The 16846-nt window shown below is 51.6% G+C and overlaps 6 protein-coding genes across 6 annotated transcripts; 3 read left to right on the top strand and 3 right to left on the bottom strand.

The window, feature by feature from the left end:
- Positions 1-1282: 1282 nt before the first annotated feature.
- On the top strand, positions 1283-3351 carry T310_3834 (Rho GTPase activator (Bem2); the record flags this gene model as incomplete). The annotated part of the gene is made up of 2 exons (XM_013473308.1): positions 1283-1808; positions 1865-3351. The coding sequence occupies 2 exons, from the start codon at positions 1283-1285 to the stop codon at positions 3349-3351; spliced, it is 2013 nt and encodes a 670-aa protein (XP_013328762.1).
- A 1417-nt stretch (positions 3352-4768) lies between these two features.
- Positions 4769-7928, bottom strand: T310_3835 (3-hydroxyacyl-CoA dehydrogenase; the record flags this gene model as incomplete). The annotated part of the gene is made up of 7 exons (XM_013473309.1): positions 4769-6112; positions 6179-6587; positions 6660-7047; positions 7102-7191; positions 7256-7364; positions 7408-7668; positions 7773-7928. 7 exons carry the CDS (start codon positions 7926-7928, stop codon positions 4769-4771), a joined length of 2757 nt encoding a protein of 918 aa, XP_013328763.1.
- A 966-nt stretch (positions 7929-8894) lies between these two features.
- Positions 8895-10202, top strand: T310_3836 (uncharacterized protein; the record flags this gene model as incomplete). Its single annotated transcript, XM_013473310.1, has 4 exons — positions 8895-9047; positions 9159-9661; positions 9845-9960; positions 10036-10202. The coding sequence occupies 4 exons, from the start codon at positions 8895-8897 to the stop codon at positions 10200-10202; spliced, it is 939 nt and encodes a 312-aa protein (XP_013328764.1).
- Positions 10203-10499: 297 nt separating this feature from the next.
- On the bottom strand, positions 10500-12083 carry T310_3837 (60S ribosomal protein L7; the record flags this gene model as incomplete). The annotated part of the gene is made up of 4 exons (XM_013473311.1): positions 10500-10959; positions 11019-11185; positions 11383-11494; positions 12067-12083. 4 exons carry the CDS (start codon positions 12081-12083, stop codon positions 10500-10502), a joined length of 756 nt encoding a protein of 251 aa, XP_013328765.1.
- Positions 12084-13311: 1228 nt separating this feature from the next.
- Positions 13312-13706, top strand: T310_3838 (uncharacterized protein; the record flags this gene model as incomplete). The annotated part of the gene is made up of 2 exons (XM_013473312.1): positions 13312-13587; positions 13689-13706. The coding sequence occupies 2 exons, from the start codon at positions 13312-13314 to the stop codon at positions 13704-13706; spliced, it is 294 nt and encodes a 97-aa protein (XP_013328766.1).
- A 157-nt stretch (positions 13707-13863) lies between these two features.
- T310_3839 (uncharacterized protein) lies at positions 13864-16528 on the bottom strand (the record flags this gene model as incomplete). Its single annotated transcript, XM_013473313.1, has 2 exons — positions 13864-16112; positions 16189-16528. The coding sequence occupies 2 exons, from the start codon at positions 16526-16528 to the stop codon at positions 13864-13866; spliced, it is 2589 nt and encodes an 862-aa protein (XP_013328767.1).
- Between the last annotated feature and the right edge of the window lie 318 nt (positions 16529-16846).

Consider the following 16846-nt stretch of genomic DNA (forward strand, 5'->3'; position numbering starts at 1 on the left):
ATCTGGCGAGCCGACTAGCGAGCTCCTAACCCTTCTGTCGCCCCCTGCGCTGGTGCTGGAGGGCCAGTGTCGCTTCGACTCGGTAGTCTTAATTAGCAGTAGTAGATACGCCCTTCCCTGGAGCGTACTTAGCCGCCTGTTAGCGAGTCCTCCGTCTTGTTGGCATTCTTCCCCCTGTGCCCCTTTGCCAATCCATCCCTCTCGCCCTTGGCTCTCTCCTCTGCAGTATTCTCCGTAGTCTGAGGTGAATACGGGGTAATACGGCGCCATTCTTAGTCTGACACACAGCCGCGCCTGCATCACGCTACGAAAGGAATGCTCCGTCCGTGCGGTTGTCATCTCTGACCGGCCTAACGCTCCGAAAAACGTCCACGGCCAGACTCGCCCTTTCACTGACTGGCAGATCCCAAGACTCGATCCGACTCTGGTTCCTTTTTTTTTCTCCTCAGCTTTCGACATCCACCCGGTCGATTAATCCCGTCGCTCGGTGCGTGACGACATCCCGCCTCATCGTACCGGAGTTCACCTCGTGCTTACACCACGGGGCGAGCTGAGCCGACCTTGGCGCCGTCCATGTGCGTTGTGTGAGACTGCGAAAAATTCGTCGAACACATTTGGAAATCTTCGAGATTCTGAAGATACAGGGCCGGAGGAGGGTCTGGTGACTGGTATGATGACAGGTCTGGCGTGGTGAGTATCATCTTCCCATCTCTGCTCGAACTCGCTCCATGCCAGACGTCACGGTTCCACACGCCTTGTCTCCCTCGATTTCTTCACAGTTCGGGGCAAGCATGACAGCTCCGGACTGAAGGCCCGGATCCTTTGTCTCTCTTCCTCTCTTGAACGACTCATTGGGTGTCCCCTTTTCCGCTCTCCAGGCAAAGCACGATTCGCCCTTTCCTTCTCCACCGAACATTCCCCTTGGTCTGTTTCAGAAACACCTGATCCTCCCTGGCACTTGTCGCTGCGTTATCCTGCCCGTTGTCTTTTACTGACTATATCCATCGTTTCAGAGATACATTTATCCTTTTATATCCAACGCCTGTTATCCGGCAGCGACTAGAGATTGTCGGCCCACCGAATCTTGGGCCCCTCCATCGAACCTGACCGCTACGCCTCCTACACCGCTCCAGGACATTGCCACTTCACAAACCGAACGGTCCTTTTTTTTTTGGTGCTCTGTCAAGCCTTCTTTGGCCGATTCGATAGCGGAGGCAAGAGTCAGGTTTCACTCACCCGGCTCTCAGCAGCGGGTAGAGACCATCGCCGATATTCGCCCAAAATGCCTTCCAGACAGAGTACCCTCCCAAGCCTGGATTTGTCGTCCTCCAATTTCAAGAAGAGTTTGAAGAGTCCAGCGTCACAAAGCGCAGATGGCTTGAAAGTGGACTCGCTCAGTCCTCTCACCCCTCGGTCTCCCAAATCCTCCCCGAGCTCTCCGTTCGCGAACGGTTCCACGATTCGACCGGTCACCCGACGCTCGAAAACCGAAAGTGCTCTGATTGTTCCCTCTTCTCCTAAAGGAGGGGAGGAGCCTCCCACGCCGAATTTTACCTCCCTTCCCCAATATCCCGCGTCCCCCAAGGACTCTCCCAAACACAACCGTGACCAGTCCAAGTCGTTCTTTGCCAACTTGAAGGCTTCGAAATCCTCTCACAAGATCTCTGCGTCCGAGAGTTCAGGGCAGTCGGGGGAAAACCAACCAAAGAGTCGCGGCGGCTCTAAGGACCGAGCGCAACCCGCATCCAAAAGTGACGGATCAACTTCAGATCCGCAGGAGTCTTCTGGACGGACGGGTAACGATAAAGGTATGGATGAAAAATTATTCCTTCATTTTCTGGCCTGGCACTGATGATCTTTCCAGGCGAGAATACTTCTGACGATCAGAATGGACCACCTCAAAATCCTGATTCAGAACAAGCCCCTGCCCCCGTTTCGAAGAAGAGCAAGCCGCGCTTTGCGAATCTCCTTGGGCGAACTCGGTCAATTCGAGTGGATGACAGCCAAGGTGCCAAACTCTCTACCCGGCGACGGCCATCCAACGCGGCACTTCTCAAAGTAGAAGAGAATGGCGAGCAGAATGACCAGGAAGCGGCCAAGACAGCACCGTTGCGCCCGGATAGAGCGTTTAAAGATGCTGCTGGATCGGCGATTCGCAACCGTTCTGCCGATCGTCCTGCGGCCGCCAGTCACTCTGGGGGTAAAAAGGAGAGAAGCCATGGCGCGTCGTTGGTGACGTCCGCGTCCCTCAGCCAAGTCTCGGGTGCCTCGGCTGCTCTCTTCAACAACCTTAAGCAATCATCGACTGAAGCGGCAGACCGCCTTGGAAAAGCAGGCAAGGGCTTTCTCGGGAAGATCACCAGGAGTGGGAGCACCAACGAGCGAGAGGCGATTACGGATGACAATTACGTGTGTTCGGTTATTAATCTGCCTCTGATCGAGCAAACGCGGCGGACCAGGATCTCGAAACGGTTGGAAGATTGCAAAGACAAAACGGAATACTGGATGCCCGCTCTACCTTACCGCTGTATTGACTACCTGAACTTTAAGGGATGCGAAGAAGAGGGATTATATCGAGTTCCAGGCAGTGGGAGGGAAGTGAAATACTGGCAACGTCGTTTTGATATGGAGGGCGATATCAATCTTTTTGATGAGCCGGACTTGTATGACATCAACACAATTGGCTCCATGTTCAAAGCCTGGCTTCGGGAGTTACCTGATGAGCTTTTGCCCAAAGAGACCCAGGCGAGGATCGCGGAGCAATGCTCAGGCGCGACCTCGGCCCCGCAGATGCTCCGGGATGAGCTGTCGAAGCTTCCTCCTTACAACTACTATCTCCTTTTCGCAATTACCTGTCATCTCAACCTTCTACACTCGTATGTGGAACAGAACAAAATGGATTACCGCAATCTGTGCATTTGCTTCCAGCCGTGCATGAAGATCGATGCTTTCTGCTTCCAGTTCCTGGTTTGCGATTGGAAGAATTGCTGGCAAGGCTGCTGGACGGAGAAGGAGTGGCTCAAGGCCGAGCAGGAGTATGAAGCTGCTGTAAAGGCTGAAGCTGCCGCCAAGGCTGAAAAGGCTGGGCAGGGAGGCAAAACTGAGCAGACTGGAAAGGAGAATGGAAAGAGCCACAGCGGCCCTCCCAACTCGTCACACGAGTCGGCTATCGATGAACGCGCCGTTTACTCCTCAGGAAGCAGCCAAAGCTCGGAGAGCGAGGAGACGTCGAAACGCGAAGAGAGCCCGAAAGGGCGTCGACCGCCCCCTGCGAAACTTGAGAATTCTCACAACCGGAGCGTGTCGCAACTGCCAGAGCTGGGGCCTCCGCTGTCACCAATCAAAATCTGAGCGGCCATTCGAGCAATCCTTGGAGACGATTCTTTTTTTCAGGCCCTCACAACAGGTCACTTTAAATTGCGCCTTGACCTCGACTTGGTTTTTTTAGTTCCATGCATTTCATGCGGGCTCTAAAGACCCAGAGATCGATTTGTGAATAAGCCACTGTTAATGGCATCCCTACTCACCCTTCTCAGTGTATAGCTTATCGAATATCCTTTTGTGGCCTTGGGCTTGTTTGTTTTCCACCCTCCTGCACATGCATCTGAGCCACGTGTTGATTCCAATGGTTTTCTGTAGAGTCATTATTTCGCATGTATCGAGTGGTTGAGGTCACCAATTATCTCCGTCTTTGCTGTTCGAGTCTCACGATGTCCATCGCACTCTTTGGTTCGTCTTTCTCCTAGTTTCTTCAGGTGTCAACTCGAGCATCAACGGCGTTTGCTCTTCGCAGCATTCTCTTCATACCGTGTCGTTTTTGCCCTATGGCTTTTATTAACTGCTTTCCTTTACCGTCCTTTGTCTGGGTATTTGTCAGAGTCTGCGTTCGAGTTTTCCTCCCACATCCAACTGGCTTTGGAAATATCGCATAACTATTCCCGAACATAACCTTTTTTTTACCATGACCTGGAAGTCATGGCATCGTACGTCTTCTCATTGCAATTGCAACCAATCAATCGATCGATCTGAACCAATTGTTTTGCAGCTTTGTTGCGCTTTTGGAATTCCCCGGATTGTTATCGAGTTTTATCATCAGCTTTCTTTCCTAGTTATTGTTTTCTTTGTTCGTTGTTTGTTTGTTTTCAAGGCGAAATATGGCGGTCTGCTTTTGCTTTTGTTTTTGCTTTTTCCATTTGATTCGGTACAGTGTCTTTGTCTGTATGGTATGGTAGATAAATTTGCGGTCTCGTCTCGTGTCGTGTTTTCCACTCTGATCAATCAATCAAGCATCTCATCAACGAATGGAGTTTTCACCCATTATTGAATTAAACTGATCTGATCTGATCTGACTGAAGATATACGAGAAATATCTTTGTAAAAGACCAGTAGTCCTCAGTCATTGTAAACCGTCCATAGGTATGCACATACGTACTGTACTGTACAGTACTAACAGTAGTAGTAGATCGTGTCGTCATTACATATTTTTCCCCGAAGTACGGAGTGCAGTGTTTACACTTATCTTGGTTTGTTTTAGTTAAACATCATCAATTTATGAGCGTACATACATAGGTACTATACCTAAAACAAAATAAAACAAAAGGGAATCATATCATTGCTAACGACTATGTAGATGAACGACTCGAAGCAAAAAAGATAATTAATGGCACAGTTCATACATACATACATACAGCATCTCTTCAACCCATGCTAAGAACACACTGGAAGTAGCTTACAATATTGTGTTTGATTCGCTTCGCTTCGTTTCTGTTTACAACTTCGCCTTTGCTCCCTCAAGCAGTTCCGCACCAGCGCCCGAAATGGCCAGCTTGCCCGTCTCGGCCACGACGGTCTGGAAGATGACCACGTTCCCTTCCTTCCACATTTCCGTCTTCAGCGTCTGACCCGGCAGGACGACGCCCGCGAAGCGCACTTTAATGTTTTTGAAGGGGCCGTATTTCTGGAAGATGTGCTTGCCGGAGATACCCAGGGAGCACAGACCGTGCAGGATGGGGATCTTGAATCCGCCCACTTTGCTGAACTCAGGGTCGATGTGCAGCGGGTTCCGGTCGCCGTTGAGCCGGTACAGCGCAGCCTGGTCTTCGGACGTCTTCTCCTCGACCACAACATCCGGCTTCCTCTGCGGAGGCTTGTAGGCCGCCACGGCGGCCTTGGGTCGAGCAGCAGTCGGCTTGGGAGAACCGCCAAAGCCGCCGCTACCACGGATGAAGACAGAGGATTCGTTGTAGAAGAGATCCTCGCCCGTCTTCGAATCCTTGGTGGTGTACCCAGCCACGACGATCGCGGCATTGCCCTTGTCAATGACGTCCACCAACTTGGGGATGTTGATGGTCTTCGCCGCCGTGGGGATAGGGTATTTGCGAATCTCAAGGTACTGCTCACCGTGGAGCAGCATCATAGGCGAGAAGTTGGCAACAATGTCCTCCATGTTCCAGGGGGTCTGGGTGTTGAACCACGGGATCACACCAAATGTCGGGAGAGCCTGGAAGTTCTCGTTGTTCTCGTAGACGAGAGGAAGATCAGTCCGCTTAGCACCCAAACTAATGTTGTAGAGGATTACATCCCGATCAGTGTACTCGAATGGAGTGCCTTGACTCGTCATCTTCTTGGCCTTCTCGATGTTGCTCAGGATACCCTGGTCTGCATTGGCCGCTGCCTTGTCTTCCTTCTTGCCACCTGAACGGTTATTAATATTCGCCATGATCCGTTCCAGACCGGCCTGGCTGTCTTCAGGGTGATCCGCGCGGCCATCGTCGAAGTTGACAATGTTCTTCCACTCTGCAAGCACGGCCTCCGGTGTCAACGGGACGTCGACTGGGAAGCTGTGGCCTCCACTCCGCTGGAACCGCGTTCTGGCGAACCATCCGCTTCCACATTCGTACAGACCCTTGGTGCCCGGTTCCGGAACGGCATCCGAGGAGAGCAAGACCACCAGAGGAGCAACATAATCAGGCTTGAAGGCCTGGACCATCTCCTCGGGCAAGATGGTCCGGGTCATGTTCGTACCAGCGTTCGGAGCGATAGTGTTGACTTTGATGTTGTATTTGGCGCCTTCCAAAGCGAGAGCGCGAGAGAACCCGAGAATACCAAGTTTCTAGATAAATAACTGGGTCAGCAAGTATTCCACTGCTTAGATTAAGGGTTCCGGGTAGCAACATACAGCTGCCGCATAGTTGGCCTGGCCGAAGTTCCCATAAATACCACTAGTACTGGTCGTGTTGACGACACGGCCATACTTCTGTTTCAGGAAGTATGGCCAAGCAGCCTTGGTGACCTTGTAGGTGCCTCGCAGGTGAACGTCGATCACCGGGTTCCAGAGGCTGTCGTCCATGTTGGTGAAGGCTTTGTCACGCAGGATGCCGGCATTGTTGATGACAATGTCAATCCGTCCGAAAGCGTCGATAGCAGCCTTGACAACTGCCTCTCCATCTTCCACCGAGGCCTTGTTGCCAACAGCCGTGCCGCCCAATTTCTTGATTTCCTGCACGACGGGCTCCGGGTCGACAAGATCGTTGACGACGACGGAGGCTCCCAGCTTGGCGAACAACAGACAGTACGACCGACCAAGACTAGATGGATAGAAGTTAGAAAAGAAGACCTGAAGAGAACAGACACACATCAAGTGGGAGCTGGCAACTTACCCGTTACCACCACCAGTGACCAAAGCCACTTTGCCCTTGAAGTCAAGATTGGGCGCCGCAGGGGCACTGGGCAACTGCTGGCCCTCCTCCAACAGGCTCATGAAGTCAGCCGGACCTGAGGGATAGCTGGGCTTCGAGAAATCATTAACGTCGTTCCACTTGCTCAGAATGGCTTGCGGCGTCAAGGACTCGTCAGTCTTGAGTAGAGCGCCCTTAGCACGCTCCCACCGCAGCTTGGCGATGTGGCCACCGCCGACCTCGAAGATGCTGCCCGTCTCTTGTGTGTTGGACGGGTGAACCAGAACGGCCACGAGGGGAACCACCCACTCGGGCTTCAAGTGCTCCAGTACATCGGGCGGCATGACCGTTGCCGTCATACGACTTGCAGCTGATCATTGTCAGTCCATCATCATCTCAGGCTTATCCCACGATCACAACTCACCAATGGGTGCAATCACATTAGCGAGGATGTTGTATTTGGCACCCTCCTTGGCGAGTGTCTCCGTGAAACCAACCTGGCTGAGTTTGGCGGCTGTTCCAGCACCGTCAGTATGCTTTCGTTATTAATTCAAAAAGCAGAATAGGTTTTCACGCACCAGAGTAGTTGGTCTGTCCGAAACTTCCGTACAATCCTGCCGCAGAGGCCGTGTTGATGATACGGCCGAACTTTTGTTTCCGGAAGTGAGGCCATGCTGCTCGAGCGCACTGTCCGCTTTGTTAGCCATGTATTTCTACGCCTGACACGAACCTGAATCGGCATATGATATGTTAGGGTTCCCACCTTGTAAGCGCCGTAGACATGAACCTTGTTGATGAGGTCCCAGTCCTGGTCCTTCATGTTCTTAAAGGAGATGTCACGCAAGATACCGGCGTTGTTGATTAGAATATCAATCCGGCCAAAGTTCTTGATAGCTGTGTCAATGATGGCCTCGCCGTTCTCAACACTGTCGTAGTTGGCGACGGCCTTGCCGCCGGCCTTTCGAATCTCTTCCACGACGACATCGGCAGCCTGCAAGAAGTTCGATGTCTGTTAGCTATGCTCCGAATAAACGCAGTCCAACAGTGCAGTCTGAGAAACCTCCGCAGTAAATGGCAAGAGGACAATGAACCTACCTTGGTCGACTTGCCCTCACCGACATGGGAGCCTCCTAGATCGTTCACAACGACATTGGCTCCTCTTGAGGCGAAGAAGGTCGCGTATGCCTTGCCCAAGCCACCGCCGGCACCGGTGACCACAACGGTCTGGTTATCGAAGCGCAGCTCGGACATGGTCGTCAGCTCTCTGAGCAGCGGGGTACGCTCAGCAACGGGACAGGAAGCGGACACGGGAAGGGACAGTCAATGGAAACGATTCCCTCCACAGACAGCGGTCCAGAGAAAAAAAGAAAAACAGGTTCAGAGACGATGAAAAAGGTTCATATGGAGAGACAGAAAGATGGATAAGAGGTGTTCGTTGGCTGGGGGAGTTGGAATTAAAGACTAGAGAGCTCGGCTAGCTGGGAACCTCGGCATCTCGAGGGAAGCTCGGCGTAGTCGGTGACTAAGACGGTTTCGCATGCAACTCAGATCCCTTCGGCGCTCTCACATGCCGACGGTTGCTGCCAGCTTGTCTGCGGGTCGACGTCATCTCATGGAATAATAAATAATAATGGCCCATTCATCGACTTGGTTGCAGTGTCATTCATGTGATTCAGTCTCAGTGATGCCCACACATAATACAAAGCACGTGTCCAGGACGGCAGAAGAGAATCATGCACCTCCGGGCAAATCACAACCTCCCTAGACACCCTCTCATCTGGACCAGAATGCTTCAAACTATTGTGATTTAGTCCTAAATAATACAATAAGTTCAAAACTCCAATGATGCTACTTGAAAGATTAAACGATTGGTTGATTGACTATCACCGTGCAGATCTGTCCACCTCCTTCTCTGCAATTGTCCTATAGGGAACATCAAACGAATCGATAAAGGAAAGAAAGAAAATGTCGAAGGCTTGCGTCGCTGAACAAGAGGTCTTTCAATCAGGCGATTAGTTTTTCCTCCACAAAGCCTCTCTCGGCCGTTTGGTCTCTCCCCGGATTATTTGCCTCCCAACAAAGTTAGTGACTGCGGGGAGGACTGTCGGACGGCTCTCCGAGAGTGCCCCGTGGGAATAAAATACAAAATATGCTTCCAGGAGAAAGCGACTGAACAAACCCCAATTGACGCCTCAGAGACTGCTCAGCAGCATCAGAATGCCGGAGATCTTTGACGACAAGTCCCAACACTGTATTCCTTTCCTGCTCGACCGCTTAAAGGAACACCAAGCCCGCTATGGCGACGATGCCGATGCCCCGCCCTTCTTTCTGGGTTTGAATGGCGTTCAGGGTGCGGGCAAGACTGTTCTTGTAAGGATCCAAAAATTTCGTATCTGTGTAGATACAGATCATACCGACTGAAGATTAAAAAGAGGCGATGCGAATCTGTTCAGAAGCGGTATTGATAAGTTCATTTTCTAGGTATCGACTTTGCAGAAGACCCTGCGCGCCCCGCCATACAATCTACCCACGGTGACGCTCTCGCTTGACGACATCTATCTCACCCATGCAGACCAGGTAGCCCTGGCAGCCGCGCACCCGGACAATCCCCTCCTGCAGCATCGCGGTCAACCCTCGACCCATGATCTCGAACTGGGCAAAAAGGTCTTCGACTCCCTCCGGGCGAAGCAGCCCACAGCCATTCCCAAATATGACAAATCCGCCTTCGCCGGCCAAGGCGACCGGGTTCCCCCATCGCAGTGGGAGGTGGTCAACAGCGAGGGCGAGGAGAAGATCAGAGTGGTCATTTTTGAAGGGTGGTGTGTCGGCTTTCGGCCCGTTGACGAGGCCACCTTGAAGGAGAAGTGGGAGGCTGCCGTGCGACAGAAGGAGCAGGGTGGATACGATGGGCGGTTGGGCTATGTTAAGCTGGAAGATGTTCGCACGATCAACGAAGCTCTGAAGCGCTATGACGTGCTGACTGAGTAAGTGATCAATGCCCTTAATGGTCTGCCGTTGGTTGGTTATATAAATTTATGCTGATTGGGGGTCGGTACACCTATCGCAGCCAACTCGATGCTCTGATCCACATGTGCGTCTCCCTCATTCCCATAATACATTTCTCATTATTTTCACCGACGAATCTAACCTTGGCTTGGCCAATCCAGTGACGCTCAAAACACCCGGTTCGTCTACGACTGGCGTCAAGAACAAGAACGGACCTTGCGCGCAGCCAAAGGCACAGGCATGACCGAAGAACAAGTCAACCAATTTGTCGACGGCTGTAAGTGGCCCTTCATCTAGAGCGCAAAATATTCGTCTCCAGTATTCTCTTCTTTTTTAACAATCTGATTCCCAGATTACCCATCCTATGAACTGTTCACGGAGACCTTACGCAAAGGAGTCTTTGTGCCCAGCACCACGGGGCACGAGTCCGCCTCCAACGACCCTTCGAACTGGAAAGGAAGACAGCTGCGTCTTGTCGTCGACAAGAACAGACGGGTGCAAGAGGTTATTTTTATCTGATGAGTGAGAGGTTAGGTTATCAATGGTCTGTGTACATAATTACTACAGAGTGGAATAGTGGGATTCGGCGAAAGGTGGCTTAGGCTTCCTCGTAGGAGAGTCTGTAGGACATACTGCTACAAAAGACAGAAGACTGGACAGAAAGGTTGTGGGTTGCTTGAAACACTATTTTTGTCCTAATTGGGAACGGAAAAGCTACAACTATAGATCGTATCGCTCATAACAAGTCCCTGTGCAACAAAACAACCCATATATCCCGTAAGAAAATTTGAGATGGCACCAGAAAGAAAACTTTTTTTAGTTCATCTTGCGGACGAGGGCGTTGATGTTCTCCTCGCGGTTGCCAGTGTCACCACCCTCAATGAAGTGCTTGAACTTGCGAGGGCGGAAACCGCCGGTCGGGTTGGACAGCTTGAACGGCCACAGGAAGTTGTTCGCCTGCTTGAAGTTGGGACCGACAGTGTAGATCTCGTGGATCAGATCCTCAATGCAGACGATACCGTACTTGCCGAGGTTCTCCTCGATGACCTGGTTGTCGGAGAGGGGAACGCGCTGCTTGTTGACCTTGCCGTAGCCGCGCTTGTAGATGAGCTCGCGGACCGTCTTGAGGTTGGGGTAACCGTAAGCGACGTAAGGGTTGATGATGGTCAGCATCTCCGCAGTGGCCTTGTTCAGGCGGACGAAAACACCGTTGTTGATCTGGAGCAGGCGGAGCAGCTGCAAGATCTTGCGAGGCTTAGGAGGGATCTTGTTGATACTGCGAGAGATTCATATTAGCAATTGTGCTACACCAACCAAATCCAGAGCATAGCTTACCCCTTGATACGGATAACGAAGACCAGCTTGGGCTCGTCAGGCACGTAGAAGGTGCCCTGCTTGCGGGCCTCACGAGCAAGGCGGATCTTCTCGCGCTCAGCCTCGCGGTACTCCTTGACGTAGGCCTCAGCACGCTTGAAGATAACAGCGCGCTTCTCCTTGTTGGCCTATTCATTGGTCAGCAACAGATCGTAAAACTTGCATAATGTTTATGGCGAGAAATGTCGACTGTCAGCCCCGAAAGATGGTTAACGAAAAAGGCGACAGCATCGACCGTGGGTCTAGTCGCGTTTTGGTAGATATCATCACCAGCCACCTCCTCCCTTCCTCTTCACGATAATGAAAAATAGAAAAGTTAACTAACCTGCTTCTTCTTCTCAAGTTCAGCGCGGCGAGCAGCGCGGGCCTGCTCCTGGCTCTTGCGCTTCTTGAGGAGGGTCTCAGGCACAAGGACCTGGTCCTTGGTAGGGACGGTGCTGCAATCGACGGAAAGTCAGTATAGTCTGTCCACATGAAATATGGCAACAGATCGCCGAGTATGAAGAACTGCAGCTATAGTGCCACATTCTCAGACTGAAGGCGATAAACTCGACGAAATATATTTGATCGGTGAGGACAAAGGCAGATCATCGCTTCAAAATCGCTACTACCAGGCCCAATTGTTTCTGAGGGCTGGCTTCGCAATAAGCTTATGACCACCATAGATTCCTCATCCGACAAAACCCTAAGCATTGACGCTCAGGAAAATAATGTCGACGCTCTTGGTCCACCGAGGATAAGATTTCTCCGTGAGACCATAGCACACGACAATGAATTTCAAGGAGAAGGCGGCGCCTTCAACCTCAAGACCCCATGCCAATTTCATCTCCATAAACAATTTAGTCGTATCATCAGGTCAAGACCAAATCGAGGAGAGAAGGCAACGGGAATTATCGAGCTGGTGCTGTGCGGCAGAGGCCAGCATCTCCAGCGAGAAAGGACGACTATAACTGAAGTTCCGCAAGCTCGTATGATAGATCAGCTGAACAACAAAGGTAAGGGAGCATACGTGGAGGTGGAGGCCATCTTGAGAATCCGTCAAGGGTCGGATGTTGGCGGCGTTTGGCGAAGGTTGTCGTGCTGGTAGAAGAAAATCGCAAGAAGTTTCGATTTCAGTATAACAGGAATTTCGGTTTGTGTGGGCGCGGATGGTGCGCTAATCCCTTTACGGTTGGAGTGAGAAGTGTGGCGCCCGAGGTCACGTTACCACTGCTATCAAGCCAGCCCTTATCGGCTTAGGGCTGGAGATGGTCACCAGATCCCCCGCCTTTCTCCAGTATGACCGCAACCTGGCGATGAACTCAAGTGTTATCATCGGAGTTTTTTAACTATCAGAGTGCATAGACAATGTCAACCCGCCGCGGAGTTGGTCTTGGTGCCTTCGCCAATCGAAATCAGGCTACGCAGTCATATGCCACGCACGGCGCCAACCTGCGTTCAACTCATCTCGCATCCTTACAGACCCAGCTCTCAGTCTTTCAATCCCTGCTACACAGCTTCGCGCTCGAACATGCATCAACCATTAAATCGAATCCCACATTCCGCGCCGAATTTGCACGTATGTGCAACGCTATCGGGGTCGATCCTCTGGCAGCGAGCAATGTGAAGGGCAAAAATGGCCGTAAAGGCCTAACGGAAGGCGGCAGTTTTTGGACACAGATACTGGGCGGGGACATGAATGACTTCTACTTTGAAGTGGCCGTGCGGGTTGTTGAACTCTGTCGAGAGACGAGAAGCGAAAATGGGGGCTTGATAGGGGTCGAAGAATGTCGCAAGAGAGTCGGCCGAGGGAAGGCGATCGGGGGTGGTCTTGAAGTTTTCGAGTTCGTGACCGAAGGATCCCGTGCCTATCAGGGGCCATGAAAGCTGACTGTTGTTACAGCGATGATATTCTTCGTGCTGTGAAGTCACTCGAACCACTGGGCTCCGGCTTCAGCATCGTCCGTGTCGGCAACAAACAATACATCCGCTCAGTCCCCAAAGAGCTCAACACAGACCAAGCCACGGTGCTCGAAGTAATTCAAATCGCAGGATATGTAACAGTTTCTATGTTACAGTTGAATCTGAACTGGGAAAAGGCCAGGGCAACGACCGTCATAGACGACTTGTTGGCCGATGGTCTCGTCTGGGTGGATAGCCAATGCGAGGAGAACGAGTATTGGTCTCCTCAGAGTCTGCTCGATGATAGTGGTTGAACGGATATATAAGGACACTTAAGGCGTCTGGTTATCCGTTCTAACGATGATTGCCTATCATGGCTATCTTTGGGCAAACACTGAACGGCACTGAGACGATCAGACATACAACAACCGACCACCCTCTAGTGAAATTCAGTGCCGCAACGTACGCATGTCCATCTCGGTGTGAGGATTCATATCGAGACTTGACATCTACATCAAGAGGTGTTGGTCGGAATTTTCCAGCTACGGGCACCGAAGGCCTCCATAATCATGGGGAAAAGCGACAAGCCCTTGAAACGTCCTGCTCCGCTTCCACTGGATTAAAGAGATATTTGGAGTCACCAAAGGATGTATGGATTGCAGGAACCAAATGTCCTCGGTTCATACGCTCTTGTCTTTCCTCCGGGTGGGCTTCCTACCTATACCAGTCGTCTTCTTACTAGATATATAGATTAGACCTACTGCATAATGTCTATATTTTTGTCAACATCAACATATCAATTCTTCGTCATGCCATAGTCTCTGTAATACACTATCAAAACGCCAGAAAAAGAAAAATGACGTGAAAGCGTCAGGACTTTTTTTAAGCTAAAGTGAAAAAGATGATATCCATTAAACACTGTCCTTTATGCCTTGATCGCACCACCCAATGCACCTCCACTGAACTGTTGACCTCCTGGTCTTCGTTGCTGACCACCGGGCAACCTTGGACCACCACGCGTCTGGCCACTGCGTCCAGGGCCACGACCGCCACGGCCACCGGCCCCTTGGTCTCGCTGGAAGGCGTTGGCCATTCCCTGAGTGCGCTGTTCCAATGTCTTCTCGTTGGCCTCCAAGAGAGACATGGACTTGTCAGCGAGCGTCACAATCTGGGACTGGAGACGAGACAGTTCAACGCCCTTGCGGAAGACAATGGCACCGTTGACCTGGTCGAGCGCAGCGGCAAGCTCCTCATGGGAAATCATGCGGCTAACAATGGCAGCAATCTTCTTCTCAGGAAGCTCGAACATGTTGGCCAGGGTAGCAATGGAGAGAGTGTCATAGAAGGGTGCATAGGTGAACAGGTAGGTTCGTAGACCTTCTTCCTGAATCTGTTCTGCGAGCATCTTCTTAATCTTGTCTGGATGCGGCATCAGATCCCAGATCTTGATGGAGGTGAGCAGCTCCGTAGCCTTCTTCCAGTCGCCGGCGGCAAGGAACTTCGCACTCATAATGACGCCGTCGCGAGTATTCTCGGGAGGACCCGTGAAGACTTGCCGCTCGTTGTAATCAAGCATACGACGGAACGTCTTCGAGATGACACGGCGTTTCATCTCGGGACTGGATGAAGTCTGGGCCATGAGCGGAACCTCAAGGAACATGCTAGAGGTAAGGTAGATGCACTCCAGCAACTCGAGGTTGATGTGCATGTGAAAGGGAAGCTGGCGCTGTCGCTCAAGCTTCTCCTGCTCTGGTGAGACAGTTGAGTATCTCTGCAGGATAATGCCCTGCGCCAACAGCTCCTTCTGGCGCCCACTACCACAGATTTCTGAAAGCGTATTCTGAGCCTCGTAGATCAGGCCAGCCCGGAATGCACAGAGGCCTATTTGGACGAGGGTTCTGTTAAAGAGAATCTGCGTGCTCACATCGAAGTTCGAGATATTCTCAGACAGATGGGACATGAGCATTAGGTCGCGAGCGCGATAGTAGTTGTCGTGGAGAGCGAGAAAGTAAATCTGGCACAGCATTGCCCGGGCTCGGATAATGCCGTCGCTGTACTTGAAGAGGTAGTTGCAGAGGGTCTGGACGAGAGCTAGTACGTCGGTAGATTTCCCACGAGGTGTGATAGAAGAGTCCAAGCCCTGAGGGATCGCCTTCCAGGTGGCGTCCTCGAGAATGGTGACAACCTGGGACGGCTTGAAATAGATGTGTTCCAATCTCCTCATCACAATACGGTTGATGCTGTCCTGTCGCGGTTCACTCTTGTCGGTCTTGCCAAGTTCCTCAACATAAAGCTGAGTTCGGACGAGGTTGTTATACAGGGACTGCTCATCGCTAAGGCGTTCAATGTACTCAGCAGTATGAGGGTCAATGTGCTGCAAAGACCGCGTGAGCTCATCGTCCAACCTCTCGGCGAAGGAGACAATGCTCCCAGGAATATAGAGAACCTCGCCCGGCGCGACCTGTGGTTGCTTCTCATCGTCTTCCCACTCTTCTGCCCCTTCAGTAACAACATGATCACGGTTCTCTTCCAGGACAGTCAGGAGACTCGAGAACTCTCGTTCGGCAAGCTTCCATTGCTCGGTGCTCATGTGACTCAAAGCTGAAGTGGAGGTAAGGTCGAAGCGGGTGGCGATGAGCGTAAGATAGACTCGAATACGTTGATACGGAGTCTGAGCCACTTCCAGTAGCTTCTCCATTGTCCGGATCTGTTCTTGACGGTCGGTATTCTTCTTCCCTCTCGACTCGACAATAATGCGGAGATGTTTGAGGATGCTTTCGGGGGTGTATTGCAACGCCTTCCCATGACGACCGACAGTTGAGAAACCCTCCTCATCTGCAGCAGCCAGAGATTCCAAGGGGTCCATGCGAGCCCTTGTAGGTCGTTCAACAATCTTGACCTCCTCCGCTTCCTCATCGGCTTCCATGTACTTCTCCTTATCCTCCCGATACTTTTCAATTTCAGTCGCATACTCTTTGTTGTTCTTCTTGATACGCTGCTTAACTGCGTTGAGGCCCTTGGCATTGCTGGCGTTCATCTTCTTCGTCGAGACCTTCTGCTTGGCTATCGTCTCGTTCAAGAAGTCTTCGAGATCAGCAATGGCTTTAATGTATAGCTTGGGCACGGGCCCCGACTGCGTTATCTTGGTGATTTGCCGGTTCAACTTGTCGAACTCTGCGAAAGATAGTTAGAATCATCCAAGAACCTGCAAAGACGCGATCTTTCCATAGCATCACAAGGGTGTACTCACCTGTCGAGATCACCGCCCAGTCGTTAATCTTCTCGGCATTTTCGATCAGCTTGACGGTACTCTCAAGCTCCTCCAGCCTCTTATCCTTCGCACTCTTCACGACCGTTACTCTGTCCTCATCTTCACTTTCCTCGCTTTCAGAGACATCTCTCATGAAACGGCTAGCACCTGTTCGCCCTGTTTCCTCTTCAGAGGAGGACTCCTCCTCCTCCGAAGATTCCTCCTCACTGGATTCTTCTTCTTCAGATTCTTCTTCCTCATCGCGATCACTGTAGAGTTCCTCCTCTTCGGAGGAGCTAGTCTCACTGTCACTGCCGACACCGTGGAAGAAGCGTGACATCTTGCTGGGATTAGTCGCCTGATCCGAGTTTGATGATTCGAGAACACGCGATCACAAAGACAGTATCGTCTAAATAAATGATTGACGCTGCGACGACCCTTTAGTTGACGATGATAATTCGTCTCCAGACAGCGTCTGCGATGAGGCGAAATTCGCGATCTCGCGTTGTGAGTCGAGGGTGGGTTGATTGGGTTGGCGGCGACGACGAAATTTAAGCGAGGGGCCGCTTAACCTGATAGGGTAAGACGCTAGCCACCGTCAGGGCGCGGGGGCTCCCACTACTCCATAAAGAGTGCAAGAAGCGCAATTCCACGTGAG

The sequence above is a fragment of the Rasamsonia emersonii genome, assembly GCF_000968595.1.
Source record: "Rasamsonia emersonii CBS 393.64 chromosome Unknown ctg1118621760086, whole genome shotgun sequence".
Taxonomy (NCBI): Eukaryota; Fungi; Ascomycota; class Eurotiomycetes; order Eurotiales; family Trichocomaceae; genus Rasamsonia; species Rasamsonia emersonii.